The sequence below is a fragment of the Solanum stenotomum genome, chromosome 4 (assembly GCF_019186545.1).
Source record: "Solanum stenotomum isolate F172 chromosome 4, ASM1918654v1, whole genome shotgun sequence".
Classification (NCBI taxonomy): domain Eukaryota; kingdom Viridiplantae; phylum Streptophyta; class Magnoliopsida; order Solanales; family Solanaceae; genus Solanum; species Solanum stenotomum.
The window spans coordinates 62,870,552-62,890,042 of NC_064285.1; the positions used below are offsets into that span (position 1 = coordinate 62,870,552).

The window sequence follows — 19,491 nt, forward strand, 5'->3', positions numbered from 1 at the left end:
TCTACCACCAGCATAGGCTAGATGGGTACTTTACGTGTCGAGCTTTGGATAGATGGAAAAAAACCACCTAGTATTTTTGCTTCTGATGAGATTTGATCATGACCAGAATATTTAAGAGATAACAAAGGTTGAACTTGAACCAAATTGAAGAAATAATCAAACACTCATCCTTACATTTCAATTTGTGAGAATATATAATTAGACACGAAATTTAAGAAAATAAGAAGTAAGCATTTTTGAAAATTATGATTTTAAACATCCTATGAAGTTTTTGATGCTATACGAACATGTCAATTGACTATACAATAAGAAGTTTAAAAGTTCAAATGTAAACACATGTCGTTCTTTTTTAAACAGACTAATATGAAATTTTGTATTTTAGTCTGAATTCAATTTTACCTATGTTAATACAACTACCACAAGAATGTTGAGTAAAGCCATAAGCAAAAAAGCTCATTTGTCATTCCAAATTCCCAGTGCAACACATGCAACTTCTTCAAAAACTACCATTCATACTTTTTTCTTTTTTGTCATAACCGTGGTGTCTGAGCCAACTTGCCCACACCTTAACTAACTCCACAGGATATCAACAATAGTTACCAGGTAACTTTATCTGCCAAGGGTAGAACAAATGAGAAGAAATCACTTGAAACCAAATAGTTATCAACCCATTTCGTTGACCACTGGGACGTTCACATATACTTTCTGCAAAAACTCAATTTATTTTCAAATGCCAAACATCAATCGAAGTACATGCAACATTTACACAACGAGGTGACCTACGGTTCAATACCTCGTCGATTAATCCTAAGCATACATACAGCAATTTGTTGCCTAAGCACGAATACGAGTTTCATAATTGATCTCTGCATACAAGCTAATGTTTTTTCTCCACGAGATTACGTTCAGTAATTGAAGATCTATTCAACCTTCTTTCCCCTGAAGCTGCCTCGCGGTAGTCTGCTGAGGACACCAGAATCCAGCTTCTTGTAATGGCCTTGAAGCTTATCGAGGGCACTGTAAACGAAACCATCAACTTCATCTTCATATCTTTCGTATAGCACTGGAAGAGTGTGAGCAGCGATGAAACCTTATAAACAGTCAAAATTCAAAGTATAGTCAAGACAACGTCTTTTAATATTTGTAATAAAAACAGCAAAACAACAACATACATCATGCTATCATGGAGATGCAATTTCATCTGTATGAGGCGATACCAGTTAGTTGGGATGAAGTTCTATTGACACTTATATAAACCCCTTTTTGTGATCTTGCAATGTAAGAGCGGAATTTTTCTAATGATATGATTGAACTTAATGTCTTTCTCCCTCTTCCATCGTCTTTGTGTCATACGATATTATCAAGGGCCCGCCTTGTATTTCCAACACTAATTAGTACTACTTTTAAAACATCTGATCCTGTTTGTGTTAAAACTAGTAACAAAGACATTACAAAGGCGGCAAATAAAGTTAGTCAAAGGACTCTATTCTACTTTTCGTAGTCTTACACGTTCCAGATAACGAGTTTAAGGTGATATCATAGGACGCATCAAAATGCTGAGAAAATTAATTGCCTATTTGTATCTACAAGTGACGTTGTTTATATTCGTATATTAGACAGCTTCATATCAGTATGAAATTGCTATCTGGGTAATGAAATGCTTTCCGGTTTGACACTCAAAGAAGGAAAGGTAGTATGCTATCATGGAAATGAGAGATCTCTTACCAATATACAGAACAGTCAAGAAGTTGCACCAGCTTCCTATCATACCAGCAGCCCACAAGCTCAGTATAACCTAAGACAAACCCGAATACATTAAAGAAAACGAAGAGTAAGAAATTTCAGGGAGACAGGCAACCCGCAACAGTCTTTTGTGAGGGGGGGTGGGGGATGTCAAACAGCTGCAAGAAAATTTAGTGATCAGAGCATAGAATTTTCGCCTAACATATCAATCTTAGTCCAAAAATATCACTAGGGATCGTGAAAATAAGTTAGCAAGTATATAATATTGAACAAACAATGGCAGAAGTCTTGGGATCTCGGAATTGAGTTTAAAAGGGAAAACCTATCTCGATTAGCCTATGAAGGCAAACCTAACTCACTTGGCAACTATTGCCTGGTGGTCAATGATTGGACACAGTTCATACTTACGTGTTACGTCACAATTCACCTAGGGAAAAGATACAAATAAAAAGGTTACAACAGTCAAAGAAAGTCTGCAAGATTAATGCCCGCAAAAAAAAAGGTAACTTGGAATAGGACCACATAATTCAAATCAAATACTTCATACTTTCTATTATTTTACGGTAAGCATATCCTTTTGAATAGAATTGATGATATATATGCATGGTTAATGACTTTAAGCATACCACTATGAATTGTTTCAGATTACCGCCCAAGGCAGCATCTTGAAGGAAGCGCAAACCATGGTTTATTTCAGTGCCAATTCTCTTGGCAATATTGATGAAGAGGTCTTCAGGTAAGACAAGACGAGGAACCGTAGGAGACCTGTTGCCATAGAATGTAACTGCCATTAATTTGATTCAAGAATGTGATATAGCACACAAATTAGAACAACAAAGGACAGAAAGAGAACATTGCTTTAGAAAATATACAATCTCCACTACAGGTCACAGAGTCTTTTACGCCAGATAAATTCCGAATTAGGTATTGCCAACTAGACCCATGACTCAGGCCAGTCCTACGTTAGACTTCACTCTGCCTTGATTCTAATTTGAGTTATATATTAAAGCACATCCCGAATGGAAAGAAATGAAAAAAATCAAAAAGAAACATAGTATGGTGCACCATGTTCAAATTGATGTTGGGAGTCACTTTTCTCTTTGGATAACTGTGGTGTGCAGGCCAACTTGCACGCACCTCGACTAATTCCACGGGATACCCACTAGGTAACTCTGTCCACTAAGGCTAGTACAGATGAGAAGCAATCACCTAGTGTTTATTTGTCTCCATTGGGATTTGAACCTGAGACCTTATCAACCCACCTCATTAATCACTAGGCCACACCCTTGGGTGCATTGGGAGTCACATTTAATAGTGCTTGGATATAATGTTTATAAAGTTCTACACCAATAAATAGAAAGGGATCTATTAGGTAGAAAAACGTTAGTATTACCAACTAGCTGCTAAAAAATGGACAGTCTTTGGGAGACAGCATTCAATTTGTTCGCAACTTTTATTTTGATATCCTTGAATATTCAACACTTTTGAGTGTTAGGAGAAAAATAATGTGTAGTACTTTATAGTTTATAGCAATGACTTCTTATTTTGTGATACAATGTAAGCAGACCGCATTGTCATAGGCTTATAGCACCTGAAATATTACATAAATAACTCTGGTTACTTTTCTCCCTTAAAAGAATCATTGAAGAAAAACGAAAAAAGAATAACAGACATGGAGGAAATATCCTATATGTGAAAGAATGTGAATATTCAACCTAAACCTTAACTGGATGAGTTAAGTAACACGATATATTGAAGCTTTAAAATTAAAACCCAACGGAGGCATTTATATGCAATGTGACAATGTCGGACATTATTATTACCTGTTTATTACCAACAACAACATACCCAATGAAATCCCACGAAGTGCAGTCTGGGGAGGGTAAAGTGTACGCAGACCTTACCCCTACCTCGTGGAGGTAGAGAGGCCCCCTCAGCTCAAGTGAAGCAAATCAAAGAAATAATGAAAAGGAAAAATGGCAGTGAAGAAAACATGGAAACTAATAGGGACATAGTGTAGAACATAGAGGCAAGGAACAGTAACATCAACAAAATAGCGTGATCACCGAAATATAATAAACAACAGATGGTGACAGATAACAAAGGCTACCTGTTTATTACCCCAGAAGCATTTTTCAACAGAAACTGCGCGATCAGACCAAAGGACAGAGCAAAGCACACGAGTGAAAGAAAATTGTAGTTAAGCCACTCGAATAGCACCCAGATGGCTGTAGCACTGATTAAAACGCCGGCTGAAATTTTCTTGTTTCTCCACAACATGCTATCAGCAGCTACAAATCCGAGCAACCGTATTCAATATTGCTATACAGCCATAACGAGATAAAGACGATAATGTATAAAACTACCGTACATTTGCCTCCACCCAAACAATGGTGGATTGGTTTTTGACGTCCAAATAGCCTATTGAATTGAGCACTAACAGAGCTTTCACTTTCCTCTTGAAAGAATGACGCAGCTTTATGTTTCAGCTCACCCTCAGAAATAGAGTCCATGATGTTGTTCAAAAGATTCTCAGCTGTTATTCCTTCCGGCATTTTGTTCTTTCTTTTTTCTTTGGACACATAAGAAGCTAAGTCAGTCATCAGAAGAATAACACACGACACAAAGTCATTATGGAAAGCTGCAAGATTTATGTAGACCAAATACTGGTAAATCATGTTGCTCGGACTCTCCAAAAATGTTGTCACACCCATGTTGGATCCTCCCAAAATGCACTACTTTGGAGGATTTAACGCACACTTGTCAATATTTTTGAAGAGTCCGGGCAACATCGTCAACAACCAAAGAAATAAGTTTTTGGTAAGTAATATCTCAAAGTAGTAAAATATTGAACAAGAACACAAATCATATATTAGCATTACAAAATAAAAAGGTACCTCAGAAGAAATAATGGAGCAGATGTGGCTCACAGTATTAAAGAACCGAGCAACCCGAAAAGGAAACTAAGAAGTTCGCAAAAAAAACATGAACACACACACAGCAAGGAGAGAAGCCTAAAAGTCATCAGAAAATCCGTGTCTTCCAGTGAAGCAATAAGTCATACAAGATTAATCCCCAAACATGACACAGGATATCTACTGATTGTATGAAATCGCACGACCAGTCACATTCCAAAAGCACTTAACAATCAGTTTCTATTGCTTAGCTTAGACAGCATGAATTCTTATTTGCTATGATAAATGGTACTCCTCTGTCTAAAACAGAACGCAGAAAATCTGAAATTAAGCACTAATATTGGTATATTTGATATGAATAAGTAAAAGGTCTTTCAGGTTTCTGTGTTCATAGAATGTCTTTTCCATATTCATTAGTGTATCCTATGCCCCTGAAGTCCACTTTAGAATATAGATTATGAAAATACTAAAGTATCTTTGACATTTGGTACTGATATAGATATCAATAGAACCAAAGACCTCATATGTACACTAAAATTTATCAAAAGGCGCTGAGATAAAGAACGACAAATGCTACAGAAACTAAAAGGAAACAATCTTTCAGAAAGAACCAAAATCCCTAAAACCCAAAAAAAGGTAAAATATAGTGTACAACAACAACATACCCAGTGTATTCCCACAAGTCAAGTGGGGTCTGGGGAGGGTACAGTGTACGCAGCCTTACCCTACCTCGTAGAGATAGAGAGACTGTTTCCGAAAGACCCTCGGCTCAAGTAACACAACGTAAATACAGTGTAAAGAAGAAGATCTTTTTTTTTCCTCAAGTTTATGCATTACTAAAAAGCTAAGATCTTTGCAGGAGAAAACCTGATAAACCTAAGCAGAAACAAGAACTTAAATTAGAAGATTTCTAGCAAAAGATTTCATCAGAGTTCAAATAAAACTTCTAAAGGTATACACACTCAAATCACAGATATCAACCAAATTATCACTCAACCCCCAACCATGGCACCTTGACTAACAACAAAAGATACCAGATAACTCTGTCCACCAAAGCTTCAACAAATTGGAACAAATCACCTAGTATTTCGTCTCGGTTGGGATTTAAACCCGAGACCTCATGGTACTCAACCCAATTCATTAACCACTACCCCACACCCTAGGTTACAACCCCCAATCTACTTATATTGGTTCAATTTTCTTCATAACTTAAACCTTTTTTATTAGGCAATTCTTAACTAATCCTAGTTTTTCCTAGGGAACAGATCAAAAAGATCTAAGCTTTTTTGACTATCTAACATAATTAACCAATTTCCATTACAAAAGTTAGAACTTTTCAAAGAATCTTGTTGGTACCCCACAAATTATTTTTTCCACAATTTTCTTAACACACAAAATGTAAAGAACAAATCACAACACTAGAACCATAAAATCAAAAACCCAAAAGGGAAAATGAATGAGTAAATAAAAAAGACTAACCTTTATCAAGAATTATAAACCCAAAGTACTCAAAACTGGAGAAAGTAACAAAGAAAATAAAAAATATGTCTTTTTTAATCAAGAAGATATTATGTTCTTGGGTTTTTGGTCATTTTGAAATTTCTTCACGCACCCCGCACCCCACCCCCCACTTTTAATTCTCGTAAGGTTAAAATAATAAAATACATATCAATTAATTATAATTATAATTTAATGATAAATTTGTATATATAACATTTATTGATTTGATATATATATAAAATTTACTGATTTGATTAATTTATACCTATTTAATATAGAGTCCCAGGAAGTATTCTATATCAAACTATATATTTCAAATATTTAAATTCAGAACTCTAATTAAATCCGAAAGAATATTAGACATGTGCTATGGTGGTCCTATACAATGGCGGAACCAAGTGGTATCAAAGGGTTCGTCTTGAATAAAAATTACATGGTATATAAGTTTTTTTCTCTTTTTCTTTTAAAAAAGTATATTTGTCATTTTTGAAACTCATAAACACAATATTAGAGATTGATTTAATAATTTAGAGGTTCAAAATTTATGTAGATCTCAAACATGATATTTTTATATCTCAAACATCCTTAATAGAAAATTCTGAATCCGTCAATATTCGTATAAATTTTTTATTTCGACCACATACTCACATATTTCATTTCACAAAAGGAAATGAAGTGTGAATCACGTGGAATTATGGATATTTTATCCATAAGACCTTTGGAGGAAAAGTCATTTTAATCTTGCCACGACTCAGTTCTCTTTCTTTTTAAGTTTAATTTTATCCGTCTCATTTTAAATGTTATTTTAGCCCAAAATAAATATCACTTCTATGAATTTGAAGACCAAAATTGTCAATTTTAAAGAACTAATTCTCCTTAATATTTATCGGTTTTTAAAAAACATCTAATAAATAAAGAATAACTTATAAGTAAACTGTACTTTATATTTATTATTATTCTTAATGAAAGTGAAAAAAAAAACTAAAACGACAGTTAAAATGAGATTGAGGGAGTAGCTCACAATATTAAAGAATGGAGTAACCAAAAAATGAGGTCAGAGAACCTTTCGCTTCAATAGGAAAAACTCTTATTCTAGTGTATATATATCCTTTCCAATGTCAATTCAAATTAATTAAACGACTTTCAACAAAAAAAACACACATATATATAAATTCCAATCAATATGTCACCTCAATTCCCTATTATAAGCACTTTTCGTGTAGTTTTAACTTATATATATTTTTTCTTTAATTTGTAGAAAAAATAGACCAATTAAAAAAAAAAAAAAAAAGATGTGCCTTGTAGAACTTATTATTTCCAATTTCTTCTCCGCAACTCAATCAATGGTTTAAAATAGGTGGAAAGTTTCAATTGTGCCAAAAAAAAATTACACTATAAATAGGCTTCAACATTCATAATACAAATTCATAGAAGACATTGAAGTATATATACCACCCCAAAAACTAAAAAACAAAAAAAAAAAGTTGGAGGGGTTTTAAAAGATGGATTTGAAATTCAAGTTGGTTCATATTGCATTAGGTGTGTTACTTCTAGCACAAAAAGGTGAATCTCAAAATGCTAACTTTTGATATAACAAAATATGGTGCCAATGCCAATGCTGATATTAGTGAGGTAAGTCACGCATTTTTAAATACTTTCACTCAAGTGAAAACATGTATTGCACCGAAGGGTGTGACCTAGATAGGGGCAGAGCTAGATGGATATAATAAGGCGGTTCAATTGAATTTCTTTCATCCAAAAATCATAAGAGATGAAAATTAATTCATTTGCATACACATGAATAGTTGAATAAAAGATTCTAGTGGAAATGCAAAGGGGTTCAAGATTTATTGAAATTCTTAACTTCGTCATTGTTGTGTTCAGTGGAAAATGGAGTTAAAAACATATAACACGTCTGAATTTACATTCAACTTACAATAGAAATATGGAGTTATACCTTTGCTACAGAGTATTTTAATCCTTAAAGTGAGAACTGTAATTCTGACGCGAATCTGGATAAGTCGAGCCATATTGGGCATTAGGTTGGGAAATCAAAAAGAAAAAAAATATTAGATGTTTTCTTCTTATTTGTCTAAATCTTGAAGAACATAGTTACTCTTGTATTACTGATGAAATGTAACATATGCATGTGAAATAGTCAAAATGTGTACAAGCTGATCGTACACCACTTGTCATTGATACAAAACCAAAAGACCAAAAAAAGCACATTATATATATCTTCAAAACTAATTGCAATTCTTTTTCTACTTTGTTATTGTTTAGGCTGTGGGCAAAGCTTTTAAAGAGGCATGTCAATCAACAAGCCCAAGCACCATTGTGATCCCATAGGGAACATTCCAAATGAACCAAGTGAAACTAGAAGGCCCATGCAAAGGACCTATTGAACTTCAAATCCAAGCCACTTTGAAAGCTTTTTCAGACCCAAACCAAATCAAGACTGGTGAATGGTTAACAGTCAACAAACTTGATTTCTTCACAGTGTCTGGTGGTGGAATTCTTGATGGTCAAGGTAAAGCTGCATGGGAATGCAGAGAGTCCAAAAAATGCACCAACCTTTCCAGTGTAAGTCATAAGACGTTTCTGTTTGGTCAAACTTTCAAAATCTGCTGACTCTGATAAATGTACTTTTTTTTTTCTTATATTTGCATATGGTGTAGAATTTGAGCTTCAACTCCCTCACAAATTCCGTAATCAAGGACATAACAACATTGGACAGCAAATCATTCCACGTTAACGTGAACCAATGCAAGAACTTAACGTTCCTCCAGTTCAACGTCAGTGCTCCAGCTAGTAGCCCCAACACTGATGGCATCCATATCTCAAGATCAAGCTCCGTGAATGTTACAGACTCTAACTTTGCTACTGGTGATGATTGTATCTCCATTGGCGATGAAACAGAACAACTTTACATCACTAAAGTCACTTGTGGACCTGGTCATGGTATTAGTGTTGGTAGCCTTGGTGGCAACCCTGATGAAAAGCCAGTTATTGGTGTTTTTGTTAAGAATTGCTCTTTCATTAGCACTGATAATGGTGTTAGGATTAAAATATGGCCTGTTTCTCATCCTGGTGTTGTCTCTGACATACATTTTGAAGATATCATTGTGCAAAATGTTAGCAACCCTGTTGTCAGTGATCAAGTTTATTTCCCAAGTGGCAAATGCAACAAATATGTAAGTATCGCGTTTTCATGTCTTGCATCGTTCCTTTTTTTGTCATGCATAGATGTTATACATGGTATCAAAGTCAGGCCCATCCTGATTTGTTGTTCACCGATATTGGGCCCCATTTAGAACTGTTCACTCACCAGTTGAGGTTTGGGTGTGCGTGGAGTGTTAAAAAGTCCCGCATCGGTAAAGGGATGAAAATTTGGTCTCCTTATATGAATTTGGACAAACCTCTCCTCAAGAGCTAGCTTTTGAGGTTGAGTTAGGCCCAAGTGTCATATCTTTACAGCACCAAAAATAGATAACCTCATAGTAGAAAGTGTTTTATCCTGGTTATCTGATCGCCCTCACATTGAATCTATTGTCCACAATCTTACTTACCTTTACAAAAGGCGATTTCCATCCCTTGCATGGTGACCTCCTAGTCATACATACCAACAACGACTCTGAATTTCTATTGTTACACTAAACTTTCATGCATCCAACTCATCATTCTTTATAGCGTCTTTTGCAGTTGCCTTCATAAGTGAAGATTAGCAAGGTGACATTCCTAAACATAAAGGGTACATCAAGAACTCAAAGTGTAGTTTTACTACTTTGTAGCAAAGGCTCACCATGTGAAGGTGTTGAAGTTGGAGACATTGACATTTCATATAGTGGTAAAAAAGGACCAGCAAAATCAAGTTGTGAAAATATTAAGCCAAATTTCAAGGGAAAACAGAGTCCAGCTGTTTGCTCTGCCTTTGCTTCTTCCCCTGCTTCTGCTTCCGCTACTCCTACTTCTTCTTCGTCTTCTTAATTGATTTTATTTTTGAGTTCTATTGTAAGTTCAAGTAATTTTTTTTTCATATGATCGGTGAACTTACAATTTTTTCTTCGGAAAATGGTCAAAAATACCCTTAAACTATTCGAAATAGCTCATATTTATCCCTAAACTATATTTCGGCTCAAAACTACCCTTTCCATCAAACTATTAGGTCAAAAGTGTTTTTCTTATTAACGGAAGTTGTTAAATGCCATGTGGATGCCAGATTGCACGCTAATAGGATTCCACTGCCTCATAGACTAAAAGGAAAAGGGTCAAAAATACCCTCAAACTATTCGAAATAGCTCATATTTACCCTTAAACTATATTTCGGTTCAAAGCTACCATTTCTATCAAACTATTGGGTCAAAAGTGCCCTTCTTATTAACGGAAGTTGTTAAATGCCATGTGAATTCCATGTGGATGCCACATTGCACGCCAATAGGGTTCCACTGCCACATAGACTAAATCACTAAATTTTGATTACTTTTTTCCCCTCATTTCATTATTTTCCAGAAACAATTTCACCCACTCTCCCTCATTTCGCGGCTAGGGTTTCACAGTTTTCTTCGTCACTGGGTTTTAAAGTGGATATTCGTGGTTGTAGGTTAGTAAATCTTTTTTCTTATTTTATTATGTTTACAACCACAAATATCCACTTTGAAACCCAGCTCCGAAGAAAGCTATGAAACCCTAGCCACGAAATGAGGGAACAGTTGTGAAATCCTAACTATCATGCTTTGAAATCGCAAACATACTGAAATAAGAAAAAAGATTTACTAACCTACAATCACGAATATCCACTTTGAAACTCAACCCCGAAGAAAGTTATGAAACCCTAGCCGCGAAATGAAGGGAAAGTTGTGAAATCATAACTATCATGCTTTGAAATCGTAAACATAATAAAATAAGAAAAAAGATTTACTAACCTACAACCACGAATATCCACTTTGAAACCCAGCCACGAAGAAAACTGTGAAACCCTAGCTGCGAAATGAGGGAGAAGGGGTGAAATCGTTTATGGAAAATAATGAAATGAGAGGGGGGGGGGGGNGGGGGGGGGGGGGGAGAGTAATTAGGATTTAGGAATTTAGCCTATGTGGCAATGGAACCCTATTGGCATGCAATGTGGCATCCACATGACATTTAACAACTTCCGTCAATAAGAAGGGTACTTTTGATCCAATAGTTTGATGGGAAGGGTAGTTTTGAGTCGAAATATAGTTTAAGGATAAATATGAGTTATTTCGAATAGTTTAATGGTATTTTTGACCCTTTTCCGTTTAGTCTGTGGCAGTGGAACCCTATTGGCGTGCAACATGGCATCCATGTGGCATTTAACAACTTCTGTTATTAAGAAGAACACTTTTGACCCAATAGTTTGACGGGAAGGCTAGTTTTGAGCCGAAATATAGTTTAAGGGTAAATATGATCTATTTCGGATAGTTTAAGGGTATTTTTGACCCTTTTCCGTTTTTTCTTACTCAATTTACTAAATCAATTTTGTAAGTATCATTTAAATCTATAAATTTATGATTTGAGAATGAATTTGAGTGGTTGGCTATCAATTACTTTGAACCAAATCAAGGAGAAAGAACTCGTTGCGATACTAGAGCCTTTTAACAGAAATGACATTTCAGTTAACAAATAATAGGATGAATGAACCGATAAAAATGAGCCAAACTTTTAACGGATTGCATAGATGAGTCTTTTTTCATAATTCAATAACATGTTTAAAGCCTTTTCCGTTTATAATATAAGTACAACATCATGTAAAAATGAATGACAACAAATATACAGGTTCAAATCTTGTATAGCTATATATATATATATATATATATATATATATATATAGGTTTAGAATTAAAGTTGAAATTAACCACATTTGTCCCTTTTTAATTATTATCTTTTAATATAATTTAGTTTATATTTTATGTTTGGACATCTATTGATCTATTTTTAAGTATTGTATTTTAAGTTTTAGTTTTGATTTATATTAGATATATTTGAGAGATTCAATATTATTATTTCTTCTTGTATATTTATATTTTTTTCAACATGCAAAATATAACTTTGATTATATTATTGATTATTAACATGACCGAAAAAGCGAATTGAAAAACGCCAAACTAAATCAAATTTATTTGAGTTTGGGTTGGATTATACTTTTTCAAAATAAAAAATCAGAACAAATAATACTAAACCAAATCGAAAAATCGAATGCACACTCCTAAATCTATAAAAATTTCAAGTGTTAGAACTTTGAGTGTTAATTATGTTATCGCTTCCATTATCCTGGGTCTAAAGCAAAAAATTTATTATTTTTAAACATAATGTGTAATATATATTTTATACATATATTATTTGGTACGGTTAAATATGTTTTCAATTAATTTTTATAAAATAAAAAACCTTCCTAACTATTCGGTACAATTATAAACTTATATAAAAAATATCAATTTTATTTGATACAGTTCAATTCGATCAGTTAAATCAATTTTTTAAAAACAGTTGACACCCCTACCATCCCAACAAGTCCCAAATAGGTATATAATAAAACCAACCCAAAGTTTCAATACACATTGTTGACATAAAATCGACAGAGGCTTAGAAATACTCTAATTTTTTTTTTGGTAAGATTAGTATTTGTATAACTTCCACAATAATGTTTGTATTTTTAAAAAATTAAAGGATATTCTTAAAAGAGAAATACAAAAGTGAAGATGTTGACTAAAAAAAAACTCTAGACTACTAGAATTTTCCAAACAAGAAGAAGTTCAAGGACAACTGTTACAACTGTGGATAAAATAGACACAAGTTTATAGACTGTTGTGTCTCAAAGGAGGACAAGAAATCCAAATATCTCACAAAGACTTAATGAGATTGACTTGTGTGATTGCGCTCTGAATGCAACTTACTAGGAAATTTCAAGAAATAGTTATTTCATATTCCCAAAATAATACACAAATTTATTTTTTATTGCACTTCTAAACCAAGTAAAACGGGAAAGTGGAGAATCATAGTATCTTAGTTGGTTACATGAACTCTCATGCACTTAGTTGGTGAGAGTTTGATTCCCCATCATATAATCCCCTCTTTGTTCCCCTATCCCTACCCCTATTCAGTGGTAGAATCAAATTTCGACCAACGTGTGTCAAAACATAAAGAAGTAAAATCGCTTAGAAGCCAAAGAGTGTTATATATATATATATATATATATATATATATATATATATTTATATAACAGTGTAGTTTTTCGACGAAGGGGTGTGTGACTCCGCCACTGCCCCTATCTCTACACTTATGACAGATCCAAGATTTTCATTAAGGGAGTTCGGAAAAACAAAAATATATGTGAGGAATTTGAACTTGATCACCTCAACCACTAAGTCAACCTTTAATCTTATATCCAAGACGTTCAAAATCTTTATACATACATAAAATTTTAAAAATATCTTAAATATATCATGTAATTTTTTATCGAAAATGTTCAAGTGAACCCCTCGCTACCCTCTAAATCCGCTCTTGTCCTACCCCCAATTTAAAAAAAAATTAGACCATGTATAACTAATTTCCAACTTCTTCTCCGCAACTCAATCTATGGTTTAAAATAGGTGGAATGTTTCAATTGTGCCAATTTTTTACACTATAAAAAGGCTTCAACATTCACTTTACAAATTCATAAATTGAAGTATATATTACCCCAAAAAACTTCAAAAAAAAAAAAAAAAAAAACTTCAAAAAAAAAATGGATATGAAATTAAAGTTGGTTTATTTTGGGTTGGGTGTGTTATTTCTAGCGCATCTTGGAGAATCTCAAAATGCAACTTTTGATATAACTAAATATGGTGCCAATGCCAATGCTGATATTAGTGAGGTAAGTCATGCATTTTTTTTCTCTCATTATTTTGTTGATTTCAACCTACTATATACCTACTTAAAAAAAAAAACCATTTTGTTTTTAAATGAGGAATAAAATAAGTACGTTATTACACCGAAGGATGTGGCCTAGCCAAGGGCGGAGTTATGTGTATGAAAACAGATTCAGTTGAATCTCATTCATTTGAAAATTATAATGCATAAATAAGACAAAAATGATTATAAATCGTTGAATGTCAGTTACATATATAAAAAGAAGATAGTGTAGTTGCAAACGGAAATCAAAATTTTCTTTAGGTCATAGGTTCAAATCTCAAATGTAATATATTTTGAACCCCTTTATTAATTTATTTGACTCGGTCACGATCAAAGTCAAGTGATTATGAAGTGAATTAAAATCATGTAAGATTAAGTTTACAATCAAATCACAGAATTTATATGCCTAAGTCTTGAATGACAGAGTTATTCAATATCTGTACCGGTAAAATGTAGCATGCATATGTCATATGACATAATCAAATTACACACAAGTTGATCAGACACCACATCAATATAAGAAGAAAAAACAAAGCTAGCACCTTACAATATCTTCAAAACTAACTATACAATATATTCTCTCTTCATCTTTTTTTCATTTTTTGGTGATGAAATTTTTTATTATTATAATGTTTAGGCTGTGGGGAAAGCTTTTAAAGAAGCATGTGCATCAACAAGTCCAAGTACAATAGTGATCCCAAAAGGAACATTCCAAATGAATCAAGTGAAATTAGAAGGACCATGCAAAGGCCCTATTGAACTTCAAATTCAAGCCATTTTGAAAGCTCCTTCAGACCCTAATGCAATCAAGGTTGGTGAATGGTTAACAGTCAACAAACTTGATTTCTTCACAATGTCTGGTGGTGGAACACTTGATGGTCAAGGTAAAGCTGCATGGGAATGCAAACAGTCCAAAAAGTGCACCAAGCTTCCCAATGTAAGTCCAGATGTTTCTGTTTGATCAAACTTTCAAAATCTATTTCGTCTGATCGGAAAAAAAACATTTGGAAAGAGTAATAGTTTCTATTTGACTACTTTTTTTCTGAAAATCTTTTTTACTTTACTCAGAAATCAACGTTTGACCATGAAAATTCTGAATACAACTAGAATTTTTTTGTTTTCAAATTTACCCTAAACCTTTTATTTTATAAAAATAAACTCATTTTAATTATATTTCATGTTTTTTTTTAAAAGAAAAAGTACAATCAAACAATCAAATATTATTAATTAATTTGCAAAGAGTATGTAGCTTGTATATGAGATCTAATCTATGACAATATGTGTGACTATCTCTACTTTGACATATTACTCTTTTATAGCAGATTTGATTATATATTTTAGGTAATTAATTAATTAGTCAAAAATTATTTTCACGATCAAATGCCCACTAACTAACTCTATTTGTTTTTTATTTGGTGTAGAATTTGAGCTTCAACTCCCTCACAAATTCCATAATCAAGGACATAACAACATTGGATAGCAAATCATTCCATGTGAATGTTAACCAATGCAAGAACTTAACTTTCATTAACTTCAACGTCAGTGCTCCGGCTAATAGCCCGAACACTGATGGGATCCACGTGGCGAGAGCAAGCTCTGTGAATATCACAGAGTCTGCTTTCTCCACGGGAGATGATTGCATCTCCATTGGCGATGAAACGGAACAACTTTACATCACTAAAGTCACTTGTGGACCTGGTCATGGTATTAGTGTGGGTAGCCTTGGTGGAAATCCTGGTGAAAAGCCAGTTGTTGGTGTTTTTGTTAAAAATTGCACTTTTACTAGCACTGATAATGGTGTTAGGATCAAGACATGGCCTGCTTCTCATCCTGGTGTTGTATCTGATATACATTTTGAAGATATCATTGTGCAAAATGTTAGCAATCCTATTGTCATTGATCAAGTTTATTGTCCAAGTGGAAAATGCAACAAAGATGTAAGTATATATCGCTCGATCGTACATACGTACGTGCACTTTTATAATTATTAGTAGTTCAGATGGTTGAGATCTTTACATTCTTTTAAGTATCGCTCCATCGCATACTAAGTGTTTTACATGGATACTTTTACAAAAATAACCACTTTTTGTTGGGCATAATACATAAATATACCCTTTAACTTAGCCTCATTTTATATGTATGCCCTCCAACTTTGAGTGTGCACAAATAGGATCTTAAACTTGTACAAAGTTGAACAAATAGACACACGAGTCCTATGTGTCACAGTACACGGAGGACACCACGTAGGACACAAATTTCCATATAGGATGCCATGTAGGACGTTTGTGTCTATTTATTCAATTTTATACAAGTTTAAGTGTCTACTTGTGGACACCCAAAGTTGGAGGGCATAAATGTGAAATGAGGCCAAGTTAAAGGGCATATTCATGTATTAGACCCTTTTTGTTGCTTTGTATTTAAAAACTAGCCAATTTGAAAACTTCTTAAAAATTAGACAATTGGGCTAAAGTTTTTAAAATGTGGCCCAATGAATCACATTGAATCTATTGTGCATGGTTTTACTTGCATTTTATTACAAAAGGACTATATTTCCATGGGTTTCGTCCTGGTCTTCTAGTCACATATCGATAAGTTTTTTTTTATCATTACACTAAGGTTTTCTTCCTGATCTATGATCTTCTTCTTTTTTTTCTTATCACCGTATTGAGATGGTTGTAATCTATATAGCTTAATTAAAAATCTTTTATTCGTGCATTGAGAATAGATGACCTCTTGATAAATAGAGTTGACCACTTTATCTAGCTAATTTTCAAAAAATAACCACTTTTATCTCGCCCTATATTTAAGAGTTAATCACTTTCCAACATCAGACCACTGATTTCAAAAGTTGCCCCACCCACTCACCCACTATGCACATACACACACTAAATCTATTATGCACAATCTTAATTACTTATACCTCCTGATCACACGTATAACAATAATTTTTATACATCGATATTTCACGATCCTAATCTAATATTTTTTTATTTTTATTTTTTTAGTTGCCTTCACAAGTGAAGATTAGCAAGGTGTCTATCCAAAACATAAAAGGTACATCAAGAACTCAAAATGCAGTCACACTACTTTGTAGCAAAGGCTCACCATGTGAAGGTGTTGAAGTTGGAGACATTGACATCTCATATAGTGGTAAAGAAGGACCAGCAAAATCAAGTTGTGAAAATATTAAGCCAAATTTTAAGGGCAAACAAATTCCAGCTGTTTGTTCAGCTGCTGCTGATGCTCCTGCTCCCGCCGCGGCCGCCGCGGCTTCTTAAATTAATAATTTTAAAAAATAAAAAAATAAAATTACGATTTTGAATAAAGAAAAATTTCGATGTTTGAGAAAAATAAAAAATAAAAAATAAAATTACGATTTTGAATAAAGAAAAATCTCGATGTTTGAGATTTTATCGTAAGTTTGATTGATTAATTTCATGTATGATCATTGATTTTTTTTATAGATAAAATGTTTGTTTGTTTTTGTTTATTGTTGAGAGATGTATTGTTAGTCGGCCCAAATCAAAATTATCCAAACAATTGTTGGATTAGCTGAATTAAAATGGTAAATTTCGTATGTTTACGCACTTTTGAAATATGTATAACTTAATAAATCCCACAAGTACATTTTATTTCTACTTTTTTCTATTTTTCAAAAATTTCTTCAAATATCAGTTATCCAGAATCATAAATTTTATCCGGATACATTATACAACCAATTTGTTGATATTAAAAATGAAATTAAATATAAAATTAAAACATTTTCCAAATCATGCAAATCAAATTGATGTCAATCTCTCCCAAATAACAGCTCCAAACAATTCAAATTTCAAATTTTCTTCTCTCAAATTCTCTCCCAAATCGTAACAGATTAAAAAAAGTCAATAATTTTATATAGTTATGTACCATATACAAACAAAACTATGAATATGATAAAACTGATTTATTTATAAAACAATGTTGCAGATATTTAACAACATGTTATACATCACAACATCTGATACATTACTATGAATATGATACAAACTGATTTTGTTATAAAACATTAGTGTTTATGTATCAACAGTAATATTTGATAGTGTCTACCGATACATAGCCTTCTACTAGTTGAATAAGACTGGGTGTATGTGTCGGTAGTAAAAGATAACGAAATTTGTAATATTTGTGTATCCAATACATAACTATGAACATGATACATACTAATTTGTGTTTCAATAAATTGGGTTATGTATCAAAACTAATATGTGAAAATGATAAAACTGTAATGTATCATAAAGGTGAAACGAACAAATTATACATTAATTTAAGAATCAAAAGCAACTAGAAAATTAAAAGATCTGAACCCATATGTATCAGAAAAAATGAACAAAAAAACGAAAAAAAAGTCAACAATCTGATTTGCTGAAAGCAAAGAAACAATGATGAAGAAATCCTTCTACACTTTCTCTTTTTCTCTACATCAACTCCCGCAACTTTTTATTTCACTTTCAACAATAGTGTCACCCATGGATCTAGACCCAAAGCCCTTATCGGAGCCACCAACAACTCGACCTTTTCCTCCTTTTTTTGGGCATTTTTTCCACAATCGATTTTGAAGTTGAAGATGCATCATTCGATTAAATTTGTAGATGAAAAAGCTAAAAAAAAAAAAAGTCGACTACCTGATGAAGTAGAAAGAAAAAAACAGATGAAGAAGAAGATGAAGAATAACTATCTCTTCAATAACTTGCAATTGATAAATCAGAAAGAGAAAAAAATTGAAATTCAAAAATAGAGTGATGGAGATAATTGATGATACGTGATTTTAGGCGTGAATAAAGGGGAAAAAAAACTTGAGGTGATGTATCCGAAAAAGTGAGAGAAATTATGGGGGAAAAATGATTTTTCTAATTTTTGGAAATGGTAGGGAATAATAGAAAATATGATAGAAAAGGTTATGTTGTTAGGTAATTAATCCTTGAAATATTCACCTTTGCCTTTTTCGCATCTTTACTTCTTTATATTCTAAATCTCAAGGTTTATATGGAAATTCCTGTTTCGATACTAATCATGATGTGCTCATGTGATGGTAAACCAAATATAGGCATTGTGTCTAACGTATACTACTAGAAATCAGTCAATTTCCATTGGACGACGTTCAATTAGAACAACACACGTTAAAAATGTTTCTGATTGGACACCCCCATCTGAAATTGACTGATAAAATTTTAAACTGCGAGTATATACCAAAAAAATTCATATTTCTATCCCTCCATACCAGATGGCTCTGGCGAAGTTGAGGAAATTGAAAGTAGATGAACACTGGAATAAGTTTCTTCGACTTGAATAAGGTTAAAACCCAAGTCAATAGCAGCCCAAGCAAATAATTGATACATATATACGCAGACCTTGGGAGGGTAGAATGTGCGTAGACCTTACCCCTACC

At 33.2% G+C, this 19,491-nt stretch overlaps 3 protein-coding genes across 3 annotated transcripts in view; 1 reads left to right on the forward strand and 2 right to left on the reverse strand.

Annotated features, from left to right (window-relative positions):
* Positions 1-19,491, reverse strand: part of LOC125862136 (chlorophyll a-b binding protein 5, chloroplastic) — a 240,617-nt gene that overhangs the window by 178,568 nt on the left and 42,558 nt on the right. The gene's annotated exons all lie outside the window — the stretch shown is intronic.
* LOC125862139 (reticulon-like protein B8) lies at positions 703-6,262 on the reverse strand. The gene is made up of 6 exons (XM_049542142.1): positions 6,138-6,262; positions 4,115-4,315; positions 3,854-4,034; positions 2,370-2,508; positions 1,726-1,795; positions 703-1,090 (listed from the first exon to the last, which is right to left on the reverse strand). Exons 2-6 carry the CDS (start codon positions 4,296-4,298, stop codon positions 921-923), a joined length of 744 nt encoding a protein of 247 aa, XP_049398099.1. The 5' UTR covers positions 4,299-4,315; positions 6,138-6,262; the 3' UTR covers positions 703-920.
* LOC125861653 (polygalacturonase-like) lies at positions 7,629-17,344 on the forward strand. Its single transcript, XM_049541507.1, has 5 exons — positions 7,629-7,740; positions 13,980-14,028; positions 14,704-15,003; positions 15,488-16,003; positions 17,072-17,344. Exons 1-5 carry the CDS (start codon positions 7,661-7,663, stop codon positions 17,342-17,344), a joined length of 1,218 nt encoding a protein of 405 aa, XP_049397464.1. The 5' UTR covers positions 7,629-7,660.